The 20,316-nt window shown below is 46.1% G+C and overlaps 1 protein-coding gene and 1 long non-coding RNA gene across 6 annotated transcripts in view; one reads left to right on the top strand and one right to left on the bottom strand.

Moving 5' to 3' along the window:
• Nucleotides 1–20,316, bottom strand: part of MTHFD1L (methylenetetrahydrofolate dehydrogenase (NADP+ dependent) 1 like) — a 199,920-nt gene that overhangs the window by 34,511 nt on the left and 145,093 nt on the right. For all 5 annotated transcript variants that reach the window (XM_049695148.1, XM_004263713.4, XM_049695151.1 and 2 more), the window contains 2 exons: nucleotides 17,044–17,151; nucleotides 14,760–14,912 (listed from right to left, as the gene is read on the bottom strand). In XM_049695148.1, coding sequence (XP_049551105.1) covers nucleotides 14,760–14,912; nucleotides 17,044–17,151 — 261 coding nt within the window. The remainder of the gene's footprint in view (nucleotides 1–14,759; nucleotides 14,913–17,043; nucleotides 17,152–20,316) is intronic.
• The window catches only part of LOC125960615 (uncharacterized), a 292,168-nt gene continuing 277,722 nt past the window's right edge, over nucleotides 5,871–20,316 (top strand). Inside the window, exon 1 of the long non-coding RNA XR_007470432.1 lies at nucleotides 5,871–5,910. This is a non-coding gene — a long non-coding RNA (uncharacterized LOC125960615). The remainder of the gene's footprint in view (nucleotides 5,911–20,316) is intronic.

The raw sequence follows: 20,316 nt of genomic DNA on the forward strand, positions 1-20,316 counted from the left end.
TGTCTCTGTCCTCGGTTTCCCTCTGTGTAAACAAGGGCAGTGATGTTACCTACCTGGAAGGGGGCAGTGAGCATCAGATGAGTTAATATATACTGCTGAAAACGCTGTCTGGCTCTGATGTTAGTGCTGATTACAGTTTTAATTTTTATCGTTGTAATTTAAGTAAACATCCCTTTGTTTCTACTTGCTTTTTCTATGCATTTTTACACCGTTGACATTATAGTCTATGAATCCCATTTATTTTCCCACTAAACAAACCAGTTATTTCTCCAAGTCATTAAACATTATAAGCATATAGCTGCTGTATGTATTTAGAGACAATCATTCCCGTCCTGAAACTATCCAGACATTAGTATCTTTAACCCTCCTTTCAATGATTCCTTTTCGCATCACACATTACATCTAGGGGAAGAGAATGGATTATTTTGGGGGCTAGAAAAGATGTGAGCTTATGTGCTCAACAGAGAAGATACGGAAGAAATAAAATCACAATAGAAGATCTGTGAAAACGTACAGAACTACTGTAGACAGAGTTTTTGTTTGTGTTTAATAATACACAGAGAGCAGTGCCTGCATGTTGATAACACAGGAAGGAGGACAGGATGTCAGGGTAAGATGCAGAGTAGCCCCGTGCACTTGAGATGAACTGGACATTCCACCCTTGTCCTCAGCTTGAATGTGTGAACACAAAGAAGTGCTGAAGAGGGATTTATGGGCATTTTTTTTTTCAGTGCTGCAGAGATTCCCCATCAGGGTTTCCATGTACCATTAACTATTTATTGTCCAAAGACAAGAAGACTCTGTCTGAAATTCTAATCCATACACTTAATATTCTTCTTCTTCCTGAAATCTTCTGTTCTTTTTCCAGTGATGTGGTTACAGCGATATATTTTTTTTTTCTGTCTGTAATGCATTCTACTCCAAAGAAAGATAGCAGGTTCCAATTTAAGCCGCAAATGAAAACTAAAAGCACTTCAAAGAAGTCAAATAGATCTCCTTTTGGAATCCCATTGTTAGGTGGTGCCTCTCTCCTCTCTCCCTGTCCAAACTTTTCCATCTCTAAAATGGAGCACATTCCATTCTTTGTGACAAACTTATCAAAATTAAAATAACAACCTCCGGCTGTCAAAACAACTTCGAAAAAAAAAAAAAAAGAAGTCACTTGTGGTTATTGTAAATAATAAAGAACTTACAGCTACCTATGCAATGATTTTTACCCATGTGAAAACTATTTCTTTAAATAGATGGCATAAAGGACTACAAATGAGTCATTTACTAAATTCATTATTTTATAAACTTTGGAGGGAACGCCAACCACATCACGGAACGGGGAGCTGGACTGACCATATGCAACTTGGAGAACCGACCTTTTGCAGAAGAGTCCTTGTTATAATTATTTTCAGGCCCAAACAAAAAACTGTCTCTTAATATGAGCAAGTACTTGGCACTTACACTTCAGGGAGAACTTTTCACATATCATTGTGATATTACAGCTTTGATGACAAGTTAACTCTTTGCCACCTGTAAGCAGACTGAACCGCTCCATAAAAAGAAAGAGCAAAGATAGTGGAAACCCAGGTTACTGGTCCCCATGGGCTTATAATAATTGTGATAGAGCGGCAAACACGCTGAAGACAGAGGATTCTGATGGGTTGGAAATATTTGTGCAAGTTCGACAAATTATGCATGGTGTCTCAGACAGAGAAGAGATTACTTCCTTTATTTTTAGGAGAATTCTCTTTATTTGTGTAATGTAGCTTGAAACAACTTTCAAAGCCTCTGACCTGCAGCAAATCACGGTCCATTCAGAAACCAAATTATCGAGGCTTAATGACTAAATGGACACAGAAATAGTATTTCACTACAGGCAACCGCATAGAGTGCAGAAACAGCTCATCTGTCCCCAGACACAGCCTGGAGCTGCCCGTTTTGACGCTTCTGGCTTTCCTTGTTACCTAGTACAAGGTCCAGCCTGGAACAGGGCTCACCAGCCTGGGCAAGGGAAACTGCTGGAAGTTTTGCTTTTCTGCCTCAAAGGCAATAAAGAATGACCCAGAGACCTTCTGTTGTGGCCATGCAGGAGGTGGCCCTGCCCATGCCCAGGGACAACCATTCACACTTACTGCTGTGAAGGGCCGCCTGGAGCTGTCAAGGCAGAGGCCTTGGAATGATCTCATTATATCCTTCCATTGGTTAAGGGCTCCCTCCCACTGCCTTCACGGTCAAGTTCAACTCCTAACTACAGGGTCTAAGGGCATCTGCAGTCAGGTGCCTGCCCACTGGTCTGTCTGGAATGATTCCCCCCTAAACGTTGCCCTTTTTCAGGACACCAAGGGCACTTCCAGGCAGCTTCTCTGCACGGCTGTCCTTTCCCTCAGGAGAAGCGAGCACCCCTTCCTCAACCCGGCACCTTCAACACTTTGCTTGGATCTATTAGTCTGTCAGCACTAAGCATCCAGGGCAGGGGCTGGGTCTTTCCCGCCTCGGTCACCCAGTGCATAGTGCACGTCAGACAGGCAACAATGTTTTGAATTGGAAGGGAACTTGGAGACTGTATCACCCGAACGTAAAAGAAGTCTCCATGTTTTTGCTCTGGCCTCTCTCCAGAGCTCCAAAAATGAATTTCTAACTGGCTGATAGATGACTTGACGGGGAAATCCAACAGGCACCTCAGACAACATGGCGCTCCCAGTCACCTCCACTGAAACACCAGCTCGCTCTTTGTGCGCCCTTCCTTGCAGGTCCTCGGGAGTCACCTTGGACCCCTCCTCATATTCCATCCATGTGCAGTTTCTGTGACTCCCAGTCGTCTCCTGGCCACACACCATCCTCTCCATTTCTACCACTACTGCCCCCATCCTGGGCCTATACCACATGCACTAAGGGCTCCTGACCTGTCTCTACTTCCTTCAGGTGACTGATGCCAGGTGGTCCTCCACCCACAAAATCTCAAACGTCCTAGTATGCCCCAGCATGTTACCCAAGGCCCCAGTCTCTAGCCAACCTTCCCAGCCTACCAAAGTCCCACTGTGGTCTTGGCTTTCTTTGAGGTTTTACTGCATGGATCGTTTATGCCTTCCTTGTGGCAAGCGAACTGCACAAACCATTTGCTTTAATTTCCCGGTGTTGACGCTCTATTATCCAAGCATCCTGCTGTCCCTGAAGGGTGGCACCACCTTTTATGCTTTTTTTTTTTTTTTGCGGTACGCAGGCCTCTCACTGCTGTGGCCTCTCCCGTTGCGGAGCACAGGCTCCGGACGCGCAGGCTCAGCCGCTGTGGCCCCTCCCCTCGCGGAGCACAGGCTCCAGACGTGCAGGCTCAGCGGCCACGGCTCACGGGCCCAGCCGCTCCGCGGCACGTGGGATCTTCCCGGACCAGGGCACGAACCCGTGTCCCCTGCATCGGCAGGCGGACTCCCAACCACTGCGCCACCAGGGAAGCCCCTATGCTTTGTTTTATGTCTCAGTGTGCAGCACACACGGCATCGGAAATACACACTGACTGACCTACTGAAAAGAAAATATCAAGATGTTCAAAATTTAAGTTATTCTTGTGCAAAGATCTCATAAACCTTAATATTCATGGAGCGCTGGAACTCTCCTTGGCCATTTATCACTAACTTGGCTCACAGGGCTGGTACGAGGGGTAATGAATGAGTTCATCTACATAAAGCATTGGGAAGAGTGTCTGGCCTGTAGTAAGAAGAGCTATTATTTATTATTATTATTATTATTCCCACTGAAATGAGGGCTGAGATTCATTAACACAAAATGTGACAAGCAGTTTCCATACAAACGGCCGTATGCCAAGTGATACAGCTTGGTGAGATATTCGATCTGTAAGTCCATATCTAAACACGTTAAGAAAAATATATTTAGACCTGATTTATAGCATTGCTGGTCAGTAACTGGTTTGAAAAGAAGGGCTACGGCACTGACCCCGAAAGGCTGGAGTTACAAGCAGATAAGATAGGTGGGCATTTGAGCCTGTCCCCTTAGTGTCTTACAAGATGTGCTTTTCCAGACTGGGACTGGAGTGGAGATCCTGATACTGTGAGGTCACATCGGCAGAGGACACCTTAAGGACCCCCGTGCCCTCCGCGCAGCTGGCTGACCCCCTCACACTGGGTTGGCTCAGCCGTACGTTCTACACTGGACTCCCCAGTGTGGACAGATCAAGGGAACCAAAGGCAGGGTCTCTACCCTGGGGAGGCCTGGATTAACAGGAGACACTGGGTAAGGCGACTTGATAAAGGATAGGACACCCAAAGGAAATACCTGCAAGAGACCTTAGCTGGGTAGAGCTGGCAGCACAAAGGCAGAGGTGTGCTTGAGTGAGAAATGCAGTGTTGGGAGGTGAGTAGGGGGTCACAATGCCAGTCCTGGGGGAAGGTTCTGGAGTGAGTAAATATGTCTTCAGAGAAGAAACACAGATAAATTTGAGAACTGGATGATGGATTTTGGAAGGAACAAAGAAGCACGGGGGTTACCCAGTGACTTTCACAGGCTTTACACTCCCCAGAGCTGATTCTTGGGGTTGGGGTAAGTCTCAAACAGGAGACTGACATACACTATGGATTCAGCTTGTATTCTTAGCCCTAGGTCTCCCCCTCAGCACACTGGCCAAGGGCACATACGTAATGCAGGTACCCCTGGAAATCCTTACAGAAGGGTGGCAGTGTGACTATGAATTTTCATTCTGGGTCTTCCAGGGACTATGTACATAAATACCTCTGTTTGATCACTTAACTCAACATAAACTATTTCTCTAATACCTACTTTATACTTGTTCCCTGATTTAATTAGATCTGGCTATAGTCACTGGTATAAAATGTTTTGAATTTTCAATGATACCCAGAAAACAGCAGGGGGGAACCAACTTTTCCAAAAGCAGTATACCACAAATGTTTTATAGGGACATATACTATTTTTATTTTAACGTTTAATCTGATGTCCATGGGTGGATACTCTGATGAACACGTACATAGTTAAGCCTGTGAACTGCTATGAGCTCCAGATAACATCAACCATATTCCTCCCTCAAATTACAATCCCAGTTGAAAGCGCCATATTCTTCTTCTCAATCTAGCTTTTCTTCCTGTTCATTCATTCCCACCAAATGCTCCAACCGACTCTGACGGTGGCCCATTTATTTAATTTGAAAGCTGGTACTTTGGTTTGTATTAATTTTATTACCCTTTCTTAAACTGCTTAGCGGCTTCTGACTATATGCCTCTTAGTACAGACTAGGATAACAAAGTGAACAAAGGCAACCAAGAGGCACAGAACAAAGAGAAGCGCCACGAGTGCCAGACACTTCCATGGATGTCTTTCCTTCTGACTTGCGTATATCTTGATTGGCAGTTTTATGCTCTGAATCCAAACTGCTAAATGTGGCAGGAAACAAGGAGGCTAGAGACCGAAGTGGAAGAGGAATGGGCCAATTTCATCAATCCCTAGAGAAAACAAAAGGTCAGTACCCTGATGATAGGGGTGGACACTGAAGCGCCACAAGTACCCTTTTCTAGGTTCACTGAAAGTAAGAAAGACAGAGCCTACACATAGGGATGACTAGTGGTAGGTTAAAAATTTAAGCCAATTAAAAAATAATTAACTCAATAACAGAAATATCTGGTAACGTTATTACTCGGCACGTTTCCCTGGCTGAGGCTGATTTCATTTGAAGTAATTTTATATTTATGCTAAAAATATATTAGCATTGGGCTTCCCTGGTGGTGCAGTGGTTGAGAATCCGCCTGCCAGTGCAGGGGACATGGGTTCGAGCCCTGGTCTGGCAAGATCCTACATGCCACAGAGCAACTAAGCCCATGCGCCACAACTACTGAGCTTGCACTCTAGAGCCCCAAGCCACAACTACTGAGCCCGCGTGCCACAACTACTGAAGCCTGCGTGCCTAGAGCCCGTGCTCCGCAACAAGAGAAGCCACAGCGATGAGAAGCCCTCGCACTGCAACGAAGAGTAGCCCCCGCTCGCCACAACTAGAGAAAGCCCGCGCGCAGCAACGAAGACCCAACGTAGCAAAAAATAAAAATAAATAAAATTTAAAAAACCACAATATTAAAACAAAACAAAACAACATTAGCATCAAACTCAGGGAGAAAAGGTCATTGAAACAAATGGACTAGACCTAGATAACAGTATGAGGTAGAGGGGCAAACATTTTCCTGAGTCACAAAGCTTCCTGTGTCTCATCAACCTGAAAAACAGTTTCTGGAAATCGAGAATGCTGCTGGTCACTTCCCTTCTGCTGAAACATGCCAGACTGAAAAGGCAGGGATGAGTTATCTCCTGCTGGACAGACACACGTGTGCCTCTCCTCTGGACAGCGGGAAGGGGGCATGGTCACAGAGCAACTGGGTCACTTCTTGCAGCCACGTCAGGATAAGAGGAAGTGAGGGATGCCTGCTCCAGAGGAAGGGCACGTTTGGGAGAAAGCAGGAAATCCTGATGTAGAGATAAGAAGAGCAGTGGGAGAGAGACTCAAGCTGGGTGGAGAAGAGGAACCCGACCAGGTCCACACAAATGGGGTGAAAGGACACAGCGATACAAAGAAAGTGAGGCCAGATGGGGAGGGGAGGCTTGCGGGCAATGTGTGCAGCGAGTCTGGATGATTTCAAACTAATCACAGAGATTTCAGGTGTCGGGTTAACTGGGGCCAGGGAACATGGGAGTTAGGAAGGTCACTTGAAGAGACTTAAAAAAAATAAGCTAAGAGGGCTTCCCTCGTGGCGCAGTGGTTGAGAGTCCGCCTGCCGATGCAGGGGACACAGGTTCGTGCCCCGGTCCGGGAAGATCCCACATGCCGCGGAGCGGCTGGGTCCGTGAGCCATGGCCGCTGAGCCTGCGCGTCCGGAGCCTGTGCTCCGCAACGGGAGAGGCCACAACAGTGAGAGGCCCGCGTACCAGGAAGGAAAAAAAAAAAAAAAAAGCTAAGAGTTTCTTTATTTGTCGGGGGGGTGGTGGGTGGTGTGTGTGGGGAAAGTAAGGCAAGAGGAGAGTGAGGGAAAGGAGAGAGGAGGAGTGGATGATTTTGCAGGAAATATGCCCAACGCTGAGCTTCCGACAGACCTTCTGTGTGATCTCACAGGACGGGAAGCTCTTTACAACACGACTGCTTAGCCATCTCATTTAAAGGCAGCTTGGGGGGACTTCCCTGGTGGCGCAGTGGTGAAGAATCCACCTGCCAATGCAGGGGACACGGGTTCGAGCCCTGGTCCGGGGAGAGATCCCACATGCCACGGAGCAGCTAAGCTGGTGCGCCACAACTACTGAGCCTGTGCTCTAGAGCTCGCGAGCCACAACTACTGAGCCCACGCGCCACAACTACGGAAGCCTGCATGCCGAGAGCCCGTGCTCTGCAACAAGAGAAGCCACCCAATGAGAAGCCTGCACACTGCAACCAAGAGTAGCCCTCTCTCTGCAACTAGAGAAAGCCCTTGCACAGCAATGAAGACCCAGCGCAGCCAAAAATAAATAAATAAATAAATAAATTTATTTAAAAAAATAAAGGCAGCTTGAGGAGGGAGTGTGTGTACCTGGCCATGAATCTCTGGAAAATGTGAGGAGTAGTGCACTGGGTTGAAACCTACAAGGTCTGAATTAATTCATGCCTAACTGAGTGCACCGAGTTTGTAACTATGCATCCCTGAGTAGGGTCGGTGTGCCAGGAGGAAAACATCTCCCCACTGAGCTGCAGAATAACTTCACCACTGACCTGAATCAGATGCAGCGGAAACAAAACATTCAGGACATACTTTTACAGGAGAGGGAGGAGAACGGAAAACAAAGTGAGCTTAACTGAAATGTGAGAAAGAAAACGGCAATGACTTGGCTGGGTGGGGCCCCAGCTTGCGCTTTCACTGGCCCCCGTTCCCCGCAGACCAGTAACTCTCCACCCAGCATTCGCTGTGGATGACATCACTGATTTCCCAAACACGCTCCAGCAGTTTCCTGCTTTCCAGAGTCAAGCTAAGCGAGGTTGTCAGTGGGGCACCTGGGTAGAGATGTGGCCAGGTCAGGTCACAGAGTGGAAATGAAGGCCACACCAGGGCCCGTTTGCTCGTTCAATGAGCTGTTTGTTTTACTGATGATCTTTTAGTCCCCTTTCCCTGGACAGATTTCCGCGCTCTGATGGGGCCAGCCCAGACCAATCATGGCATGTACATATATTCAGTGCCCAGGATCACACGGTCTGTTCCAGAAAGGGCACAGGGGCCAAAGTGAAGGGTGTAGGAAGGGACAGGGGAACTGCCCAGTGAGAATCACTGCTCCAGACGGACTGGGAGCTCTGACGCACTGCATCTTACAGCCCCCGGCCTAGATGCTTCTCTCTCCCCATTGGTCTGTGAGGCCAAAGCCCTAGGATTCTCTCCACAGTTTCAAGTAGCCGCTGTGTCCCCCAGAAAGGCTCTAACTGGCAACGAACAGCACGTAAACGCTGTAGGAAGTCTTAATCCCTTCAGGGTAAACTGCAGGATGGCTTAAGCCCAAGATTCCAGCTCATATTCTTGTCCTTAATAACCATTAGGTCCTAATTTTGTGTCCTAAGTTTGTCAATAGAGAAGACTTCACATTCAAGAGGACTTCTAAGTTCCTCTAAGGAGCTAATCTCATTGCCTCGATGTGATATCAAAGGAAAATAGTCCGAGACACCAAAAACTACCTTCAAATGGACTTCTGCTAGGAATTCACGCTTGGTTGGACACCTCTCCAAGCCAGCTGTTCTGACAACACGTCACTGTGTGAGGAAGCCCCGCACGAAAACAAATTAACATGGAAAAAACGATCTTGCATTTCCTTAGCAGAGTTTGGGGCCAGCAAACATCTGACAAGACTCGACAAACCATACTCAGGAGTGCACTTCTTAGAGGAACATTCCAGCTCTTTTGTCCATTCTTTGGTGTCCCAATTTTCAGGTGCTAAAACACTACAAGAAAGCCAGGAAGGGCAAGATGATTCTACCAGCCTAATTCCGCCTGCCATACGTGTACTCTGACTCCCTTGCAACTAACTGGCCCTGGCTAAACGTTTCCCCAAGTACTTTCAGTTTACCATTTCACTATTTATTGTATTTTCATGTTATGAAAGTGACATATCCTGGATGCAGTAATTTGAAATAAGCAGAAAAGAAAAGAAGCTGTTCATAATATCACAGCCCCCTGTCAACATTTTGGTGTCTTTTTAGTCTTTTCTATATGGAATGTAATTTATTTCCCAATAATATAATTTTATAAACTTTGCTTACATATTAATGTTTTTATGTCACAAAATTTATGTCAAATGATTAAACAGCCCTGATAAATTATAACAACCTAAAGACAATATCAAAGCAATGGGACCACCAGACAAAGACCACCTACTAAACTGGGGAAGGGGTGGGGAATGCGATTGTTTTGGAGAAGTTTTATAAGTTATGAGATTTATTGAGCACTCAAAACCATAAGCTTTGAAAGAATTTTTGGAAACTTAACAGGGTAATCTGTAGACTATAGGGCTGGAAAATCTTAAAAACAGTCTGCTCTTTTCTCCCCACATCAAAGATCTGGATTTGCTAAACTATTTCTTACAAGGAGAGGTACTAAGTGGTGGTGTGTTGGTCAAGGATTTTATACTCTTTTGTAGCTTTCAATAATATGATGGAAAGAATATACAAGACTAATGTCATTAAAGAGAGGCAAGGATACACACGGAGCTTAGTAGGAATGAAGATATTTTAGGAAGGAAAAATGAGATAGAAAACACTGCCAGTGCACGTAAGGATGGGGCAAAGGTCTTAGATGGCCCTAGCTGAGGAACCCATGTACGACTGGGTGTTTCTATAAAAACAGCACCAGGAAGTGAAATGTACTGGTAAAGTGTCTACACCACCTGGAGGTCACAAATTGGTGATCAACTCCAATTAAAGCAGTAACTAAATAAAACATGATGAAATCATTCAGTGGTAGAAAACTTTGGCCTCTAAGTAAGGATGGAAGGTAACGTAAATATTTAGAAAACTAAATCTGGAGGGGAAAAAACCAAACTCTCCAGCACTTCACCGTGCGATCTGCCAAAGTCAGCAGAGCTGGAGATGTTCATTGTTTGAGGAGGGGCACGCCTGTGTTGAGATCCTCCACTTTTAGACCTACTAGGCAGCCAGGAGGACGGGCGTCCCCTGAGGACACCCCAGAAGGGATTTCTCCTCTGCTGTAAAGCCCACGGTGCTCTGCACGTGTATGATTTCACTTGCCAGCATCTGCCGTAAGGCCCCTCAGGAGAGGACTGGAGCTTGTTCACCCCCATGTGGTTTATAGCACCTCCCACCCGACAGGTATAAATGAATGCATGAATGAATGAACGAGCCATGCAGAAAAACGGAGGGGCTTTCTGATTTTGAGGTCTCCGTTTGGGCTTTTTTCCTGGAGGGGAGAGACGGATGTGTGCTTCAGAGGCACTCGAATAAGCCCGTGTTGAGTCAGGGTGATTCATCAGGCTAGAATTTTCCCACCTGCAGGAGCCAGTCCCCCCCAGTGTCCCCATCCCCCTTTGCCTCGGTCATCTCAGCAGGAAATTACTACACTGTGTCTCCCACACGTATGATGAATCTTAGAAGCATTCTCACAGACTGTGGCAGGGCCCCGGACGGGGTCAAGTAAAAGTAAATACCAGCCCTTATTAGGCGATCCTGGCCTCCTGCAGTGCGTTTGCCCCGGACACCAGCGGCTTCCTGCTCTGTCACAGAAAGCAGACCACAGGTCACCGCCTCCACGTGATGCTTCCTGACCTCCAGGAACTGCTTCCTTCCTCGTGCCTCACGTGATTGTTTTGGAGGATTTTACCGCGGGGCCCTGCCGCTTACAGCTCCACCCGGGGGTGGAGGCTCGGGACCTCCTCAGGGAACCCAGGCAGCCGGAGGCCACTCCTCGAGGACTGCTCACACCTTCATTTTCTAACTACCAGCCCGGCGTCCAGGAGGAGCAGAGGGGCGGAGGGATGGACTAGTGGTCATGCACACACACACAAGCTGTGGCTGATGGAACCCTGGCTTTCCAGAACTGGTCTTACAAGGCTGTGGATGTGAGGGTATTAGTTGAGGTGGGAGGACACTCACAAGCAACTATTTGCTTAGTGACCCCACAGATTTAAAATTATGATTGGTATTTAATGACTCTTAAATGCTCAGATACTCAGAAGGTATCATTTATTGACTCACAATTTTTTATACCAAACCACTGTCTTTGTTAATTCCCTTCTGTCTACCTTTACTAGCTGCCTGAAGTGGAGAAAACTGCTTTACTGGGGGCTCCCCACGGCATGGAGCACAGGGCCATGTGCACGTCCCCTGAATGAATGAATTTGTTGGGAGAACTACTGTAGGATCTCAAATCTGTGCAGGACAAGACAGGGCAGATTAGGAACTCAGCTAATTCCCTCCTCAGTTGTGTCCACTGTTCCATGCTCTTTGGGACCCTCGTGGCCGCTTGTCCCTGGTCCCTCTGGGCGGGTACTACCCGGCTGTGCTCTGCTAAGCAAAGGCCTTCATGGACTGAAGACCAGATCTTTGGCCCTGAGGAGCTGCCGTCAGGGAGGCCATTCTAAGGAATATAAAGCAAGCTCTCCTCGTGTTTTTGTTAACTGAGGTAAGATTAAATTATACTCAATAAATTTTACCCTTTAAAAACGTGTAGGTCTATGAGTTTTGACACACGTATACAGTCATGGATCCACCACCACAATTAAAATATAGAGCAGGCGTCCCCAACCCCCAGGCCATGGAACGGTCAGTCCGCGGCCCGTTAGGAACCCGGCTGCACAGCAGGAGGTGAGCGGCAAGGGAGCGACCGAAGCTTCATCTGCTGCTCCCCATTGCTCGCACTATGGCCTGAAACGTCCCCCCTCCCCCATCCGTGGAAAAACTGTCTTCCATGAAACTGGTGTCTGGTGCCAAAAACGTTGGGGACCGCTGATATAGAGTATTTCCATCACCCACAAAAGGTCGCTGGTGCCCCTCTGCAATCTGTCCCCTCTCCCCGTCTGCCCCCTGGACCACTGATCTGAATTTTTTTTTACCTTCAGTTGCACCTTTTCTAAAATTACCATTCAGAACCTGTTTTATTTGAACCCTTCTCTCTCTTCCAGCACCGTCGCTATGCCTCCCTCAATGGGAAACTCCACCGCCAGCTCCTGCGGTTACTCTCTGGTCTCCCCGTGCCGCCTACGATGGTTCTGCCCAGACCCTCGAGGGCTCCTGTTATCCCGTTGGCTCCGGAAACATGGCAGTTTTCCTAGTACCATCCTTTACCGCTTATTTCTCTCGTGCATACCCTTGCTTCTCCCCTGTGTCCACCCTCATGTATATTCTTAAAGCTCTCAGGGCCTTCTTCCTGCCTGTTCCTTTCTTCTGAGTGCTGTGTCTGTATTTCTCATGGATTCACAGACCATTTTATAGATCCTATAAGCCCTTTCAGCTCTCTACGTCCTGGCCAGACGCATTTCTGGCTCTGTCCATCTGTCTTCTTGACTGTGCTATCCGCGACGGACAGCATCGCCGTCTACACTCAGGCTAGAAGTGTCCTTTGCCCCGAGCCCCACGTGCAGGTGGCTACCTTCAAAATATACCTCGAGGGTTTCCCTGGTGGCACAGTGGTTGAGAGTCCGCCTGCCGATGCAGGGGACACGGGTTTGTGCCCCGGTCCGGGAAGATCCCACATGCCGCGGAGCGGCTGGGCCCGTGAGCCATGGCCACTGAGCCTGTGCGTCCGGAGCCTGTGCTCCGCGAAGGGAGGGGCCACAGCGGCTGAGCATGCGCGTGCGGAGCACCGCGACGGGAGGTGCCACAGCAGTGAGAGGCCCGCGTACCGCAAAATAAATAAATAAAAATATACCTCGAATTCGTCTCTACTCCCCATATTTACTTCTACAGCTGCCATGCCAACCTTGATTACCTCCGGCCTCAGCTTATGTCTCCCTGGGTCTGGTTCTCTTTCCTCTAAACATTCTCCACTTTGCTACCAGAGCTGTTTTTCTAAAATATAAATCAGACATTTTTCTTTTCCAGTGGTGAGGACCCTGGGCTTTCACTTCTGAGGGCGCAGGTTTGATCCCTGGTGGGGGAACTAGGATCCCGCAAGCCACGTGGCGTGGCCAAAAAAAAAAAAAAAAAAAAAAGAGAATAAAAACCAGGCATGAAACCCACCTTACTGTAACTCCCCAGTGTGCATGGGATAAAACCCAAGGTCTTTAAGATGGCAGCTGAGATCCTTAACAGTTTGGCCTGGTGTTGCTACCCTAATCCCATTTCTCAGCCTCTCAACCCCTGTCCAGCTCCAGCCACACTGGACCACGCTGGGAAGGGTACCATGTATTTCTGTGCCTTTGAGTCAAAATTCACCGTTTCCCCAGTTCAGAGGTTGATTCTCTTTTTCTTCCACACACCCCCTGCCCCCAACCTGGTAAGAAATAGCTACTGCCTCCCCGGTGCCCTGAGAGTATTTCAAATGCCAACACCAACCCCACACGTACTGGATGCCTCTGTGCTGTTCAGCCCGCTGCTCCTCTTAGTATATCCTCACAGCTACTCCTCTTAGTATCTCTGTGCATCACAGGCATTAAGAATTCAAAAAACGCTTATTGAAAACACTTTGCCCAATATCAGACGAAACGTGTAAATATGAAGGCAAGCAACTCTGTACTCATTATGCACTTTTTACCCATCCACTGCCTAAACAACAGAGCCACATGGCTTATTTTAAAAATTGCTATGTTTCCTGTTTGGACTTGATCAGCTTGTAACAACAATGACAGCAACAGAGATGATCAAGATTTTTTGTGCTGAATCTAATCCAGGGCCGTCCCATGATGAGAACACAAACCAAGGGAAACCACCATATCTCTGTGTGGCTATAATGAAGCATTTTATGTATTAAGCCTATCATCGTGGATTTTAAGTGCTTTGATAAGCTTTCACGTCCGTGCTATCTCCCCTCCGTCCAAAGAGAAGCTGTGAAATAACAATAACCATCCCATAGCAACAATGTCCCGTCACAACAAGGTCAAAAACGAGAACTCATGTGATTTGCTCATTTTCTTAGGCAGAGCTCCCCGCTTAATGTGCTGACAAAGAGGTGAAGGCTGAAAGACTGATCTCCCCAGCCCTGGGGTGGGGGGCTGGTCCTGCCTCTTGGACATGGTGGTGGCCTCCATCTATCCCACCGCAGTGAAGTCTTATCATTCTCAGGGCAGTGATGTGAAGATCCGGAAGCCCTACACTAAGCCACCCCACCACTTCAACAGCAGACTGGCTCCTCCCAAATTATTCTCTTCCATGTTCTATGAGGGGCGAATCGACTTTATGACTCAAGGGATCCTGAAGACAGGGCAGATTAGGAACTGCCGATGCAGGGGACACGGGTTCGTGCCCCGGTCCGGGAGGATCGCACATGCCGCAGGATCGCGGAGCGGCTGGGCCCGTGAGCCATGGCTGCTGAGCCTGCGCGTTGGAGCCTGGGCTCCGCAACGGGAGAGGCCACAACAGTGAGAGGCCCGCGTACCGCAAAAAAAAAAAAAAGATAAAGAAAAGAAAAATTCAAACCCTGATGGCAGGTGCATTTTTCACCGTGGAAGAGAGTATTTAGGAAAAGAGCAAATACTATGAATTACTTCCCAATACCCAATCTGTAAGGCATTCCCAGAGCATAAGGATTTCAGGCATCATGACAACACAGACTGGGGAAGGTTTCTGGAGAATGTTACACACTCACCGTTCCAACCAATGGGTAAATGAACCCAGCGCCTATGCTGGCCCGTACGTCACTAATGGGTAGAACGAAATCCTTGGGTACGCCTTTCTTGTCAGGTTGGTGAGACAGGGAAAGGTGGGTCTTAGCCATGCAGATGGGCAAATTTCCAAAACCCTGTAAGAAAGGAAAGGAAACGTGTTCCTTGAGCATAAACGCTCATCTCCTCTACTTGTCTGACCCGCACTCCACAGAATCCCCACGACTCAGATCCACACATACAACAGTGCTTGTTACTGCCTGTTCATTGAACAAGAAGATGGGACAAAAACTCATCTGCACGAGATCATCACCTGGCAAGTTGAGGGTGTCGATTACTTACTTTGGATAATTCTTGTTACAGAAAGGCAGCATTATGTGTGTCTTTGAAGAAAAGGTGGTTCTTTGCAGGCAAGCAAATAACTGCAGGCAGCAGCAGCAGCTGTAGAAACCACTTTCTAAGGATATTAATATCCGGCACTCAGAAAGGTAATCTGGAGAAAGGCTTTGTGACAAGGCTTTTTAGTCCCGTTGTTCGCTCATTCTTAGAGGCTGTCAGGAAGCAAAGAGCCTCTTTGTGTTGTTTTATGAATCATGGCTATTTGATCTGCGATTACATTATATGAACTAAGATGAGGTCACTATTTAAGCCTCTTATTTTTAAGGACCAAAGGCAATGCCTGACCCAGAGTTCCAAAGGTGAAAGGGGAGGCAGTCACATGTGGGGTCTCACAAAAAGGACAGTGTCCTCGCTGCCTGGTCCCGATTAAGGGTACACAGTGCCTCCTCAGAGACTTTGCTAATTAACTGCAACCACATACTTGACGCATAACTTTTAAGGAACATTCCCTCGGTGGACAGACAGAGATAAAAGGAATGCAATCTTCAGAGGTAACCCACACAGAATTTCTTATGATTCAACCTAGAACTATTTGGAAGATTTCAGAGTACTATCAACGGGGGGTGGGGGTGGGGTGTTCCCTTTACTCTTAGATACGGATCAGAAATCTGCTGGGTGGCGATCACAACTGCCCTACAGAAATGGTGCCCAGAATTGTGGGTTTCAGAGATCAATCAAATATTGACATAATTTTTATGAACTGATATGGGTTTGCCAATTTAAAAGTTTGCCAGTAAGAATATATTTTTTAAGAACCCAATATGCTATATACCATCACTGTATTACTTCACAAAAGAAAGAAGATTTTAAGCCTGAGAAAACATCAGGAAGGACCTAATATTCGAATCAATGATAGTCCTTAAATAGCATTATTAAAAAGTTATTTAAAAAAATCACCTCATGACAATGACCTTATTTTACTCATTTCATTGCACATGAGTGAAAATTTCACTGCAGAACAATGCCAGTGTGTACAGCAATGTCTGAGGATCATTTATGAAAAAGCACAAGCCAAGAGCATTCTAAGCTCTTGGAAAATCCTAAGAAGAAATGAATTGCCGACTATCTTACCAAACCTGGGAGAATACCCTGGCTAGTGCTGGTAGCACAGGACAAAATATTAAATATGCTTTAAAAATAGAATTTAGGAGTTGGGGGATTAAAAAAAATAGATCAGTGATACTCATCATGAAGCTCTTTTGCCAGCAAGCTCTTGAAGGGCTCTGACTTCTATCTGATCACAGCAAACTGGAGGGGGTGCTTGAGGCACATGGCCCCTTTGGTTAAGGTGGCCGAACGCGCCGCCGTGGCGCCTGTTCGACATAACCATTACAGGACTAGACTCTCGCTGCTGAACCTTGGCCATGTGCACGGCAGAAGGCGATGGAGCCTTCAGCCACTGTGGACAATCTCACCACCAAGCCGATGAAGCACCTGTATAAGAAAGAATACCAAGCACCCCCGACTTTATGTGCTGCCGTCCTCTTTGACTAACCTGGCACCATGCTACCGTTTTTAAGACAGTAAGAGGAAGCACTACAGATTAGTTAACTCTTGACTCCACTGCTGCACATCCAGGAACAGTTTCAATGTTTCTGGCTGACTAGCAGGGGCTAAAGATCTCACACACACAGATAAACATGGACACTACCTGTATTAGACAAATTTATAACCAGAAAAGTCAATGATGTATGTACTCTCACCATAATTACAGTTAACGTCCTACCCAAGGACATTCATTCAATTTTTGTAGACCACAGAGTAGATTAAGCCGAGTTCAGCTGGTGGGACGTACACCAGCTCTCAAGTCAAGGTGAATAATGTCAAAAGCCTAAGCTGGATGTTCCCCCCTAAATGCACAACTTTTACCTGTTCCGTGTAATGATCTATTTTGGATTGTGCCTCCGGAGAGAGTTCAATATCTTCGGCTCCATAGACAGCCTGGGCGATGGTTCTTATCTTTTCCACAATTGGAAGCTGGGAAAACACAAATGACAACAAAATCGTTAACTTCAAGCTGGTTAAAGAATTAAGGGAGAGCTTAGTGAGATTTTCTGTAATTGCTTAAAATTCACTACCAGATTCCCTCCTCATCAACTGTAGTATTTGAAGCAAACACTTTTCTCTTCTATCATCCTTAATGTCCTGAAATTTTCAGATCAGAGATCAACTAGCAAGTAAGAAGCCTTAGATGTTCAACCTGTTCAGAGGCTGCTTATCTAGTTAAATCATTCTTATCCACTGCATCCTTTAACGAAGTTTATACTATGCTTTTTAGTGATCTTTTAAGCCAGAACATAAATCTCCTAACTAAATAGTGCTGGTGTTTAAGTGGGTCTCAACTTGGGTTATATGACAGAAATGTAGCAGTTCTAAAGGACACATTTTTTTTTTTTTTGGTGAGCAGGAATGGGTTGAGATTTTAATATAAATGCTAATGTGATCAAACACTTTATTGGAAAACCAGAGGTTGAACCTAGTGTCACTTTAGCAAATTATGAGACAACAAGGAGAATGGGACAAATCTGAGAAGACTAGATATGGGCAAATAAGTGTGTGGGGAGGAGATGGAAAAATCTTCCACAGTGTTGGATGCAACGCTTGGATATAGGTTGCTAGTGAAACACTAAAAGTGGCCTCTTCAGAAACAAGGATGGTTCATTAGGGAAGGGATGTGCCATGGATAAAGTGATTCTTAATTCAAGCAAAGCATTTGACAAAATTGTTCCTAATTTCACTGGGGGTAGAAAACACATAGATGTAATGAAGATGGTTGGTGGATGTACTGTTCAGTGAAGGGCTGCTGGACCAAGTGCTGATGGAATGGACGTCAGCCAAGGGGCAGAAGTCTCTCATGGCCCCCCTCAAGGACTTTGCTGGGCAGTGGCAAATTTGCATGAATTACTGCTGATATACACCTAACAGGAGAAAATAAAAGCTAGCTCTGCTCTGCCAATCTGATAGTACCCCAAATTACTTTAAAATGTATTTTTTATTACTACAGTTTTTATTACTGTAGAGTTGCTCTGTGGTCTGGAACTGAAATATTGGATGTTTCAACAAATAAAAAAGAAATGAAGGTGCAAGTCATTATGATCTTTCGCTGAAGGACATAAAAGAGGATCTGAATCAACGGAGAGAAATACTTTGTTCATGGGTGAGGAGATGCAATACTGAATAGAGGTCGGTCTCTCAAACTTAATCTATTAGTTCAATCCAATTCCAATAAAAATCCCAAGAGCACTTAGGTTACTTGGCCAACCAATTTTAAAATTCATAATGAAGAGTAACGGCAAAAATAGGTAAGATAACTTCAAAAATAAATAAAACCAAAAGAACAAAGATAAGGGACCTGCCATACCAGGTATCAATCATACTACAGAACTATGCTGATTAATTCCATGTGGTATCGGCACAGGACGAGATGATTAATCAAGGGAAGATAACAAAGAACATAGAAGGACACCTCAGCAGGTGTGGGATAGTATATAGTAGACATGGCACAAAACAGGGAAAGGACTGACTATTCAACTGACTTTTGGCTGGAGAAATAAAATTAAATTCCTGCCTCACACCAGGCCCCTAAATAAGTCCAACATGGAACAAAGGCAAAATCTTCAAAATCAAAACTCTACATATTGGGGGAAAAAATTGGGGAACTCTTTATTATCCTGAGGTACGGAACGATTTCTTAAACAAGGTAACAACAGACTCCTCCTTAAAGGAAATGATTTACAGACCTGACATCAAAACTTAAAGTTCCTTGTATTAAAAAAAAAAAAAGACATCAGAAATAAGGATAAAGCATAAGGAACAGTCTGGGAGAAGATGCTTGCAAATATTTAAAAGATTAGTTACTAGAATGCATAAAACTCCCACAAATTCAGAAAAAGACAAACAAATATTTAATACTAGGCAAAAGAGTGACTAATAACAATATGAAAAAATGCCCAATCTCATTAGTGATCAAGGAAAGGCAAATTAAAATGATGAAAAAGAAAAAAAAAAAAAAAAAAAGATGAGAAAGCAATTTACAACCGTGAGATCAACAAGACTGAAAGTATGAGAATTTCAAGCGTGGGTGAGGTTGTGGGGAAGACGACCCTTCAAAGTGCTCTTGGTTGAGATGTTAAAGGTCTCACCTACCACGACAGCTTCCTAACTGGTTTCTTCACTTCTAACACCCCCCTCCAGTCTACTGCAAGTCTAACCTTCTTAAAATGTACGTAAGTAAGAAAAACTCAAGATCACCTCTGCTAAAACTCCCTGAGTGCTCTAAGATCTATCTCAAAGGCCAGCGTCTCCAGGAAGCCTGTACTGACCGTCCTCGAGCACACGTGGGCGTTCTCTTCTTTGCCATCCGATAGCCCTGTAATGCTCTGACCTGGGTGTTATGTGGCACCAGAGGTTCAGCAGGGCCTGGCAATGAGTGGCTGCTAGCAAAGCCCATGCCCTGCTGGACCTCGGATGGTAACAGTGCCAGGATCAAACTCTGATGCTGAAATCTACCGGGTGGCAAGGGGCCTTTTGTAAACTATGTCATAAGAGAAATCAGAGAAGAACCTCCACTTCAGGACTTCCCTGGTGGCGCAGTGGTTAAGAATCCGCCTGCCAATGCAGGGGACACCAGTTCAATCCCTGGTCCGGGAAGATCCCACATGCTGTGGAGCAAGTAAGCCTGTGCACTACAACTACTGAGCCTGTGAGCCACAACTACTGAGCCCGTGCTCTAGAGCCCACAAGCCGAAACTACTGAGCCCGTGTGCCACAACTACTGAAGCCCGCGTGCCTAGAGCCTGTGCTCCGCAACAAGAGAAGCCACCGCAATGAGAAGCCTGCGCACGGCAAGGAAGAGTAGCTCCCGCTCGCCACAACTGGAGAAAGCCTGCACGCAGCAACGAAGACCCAACGCAACCAAAACTAAATAAATAAAGTTGATTCTTTAAAAAAAAAAAAAAAAGAAGAATCTCCACCTCTAGAAGGGACAACTCTAGAAAGAAATGATCGTTATTTTCCAGGAAGGCAGAAGGTGAAGCAAGGACAGAAATTAGAAGGAAATGTTTGAGGAAAAGCGATAATAACCAGAGCTGTTTTACTCTGGCAGAGTTCAGGGTAAGCCGAGTATGGCTCCCGGGTTGTTGC

The sequence above is a fragment of the Orcinus orca genome, chromosome 12, assembly GCF_937001465.1.
Source record: "Orcinus orca chromosome 12, mOrcOrc1.1, whole genome shotgun sequence".
NCBI classification, from domain to species: Eukaryota; Metazoa; Chordata; class Mammalia; order Artiodactyla; family Delphinidae; genus Orcinus; species Orcinus orca.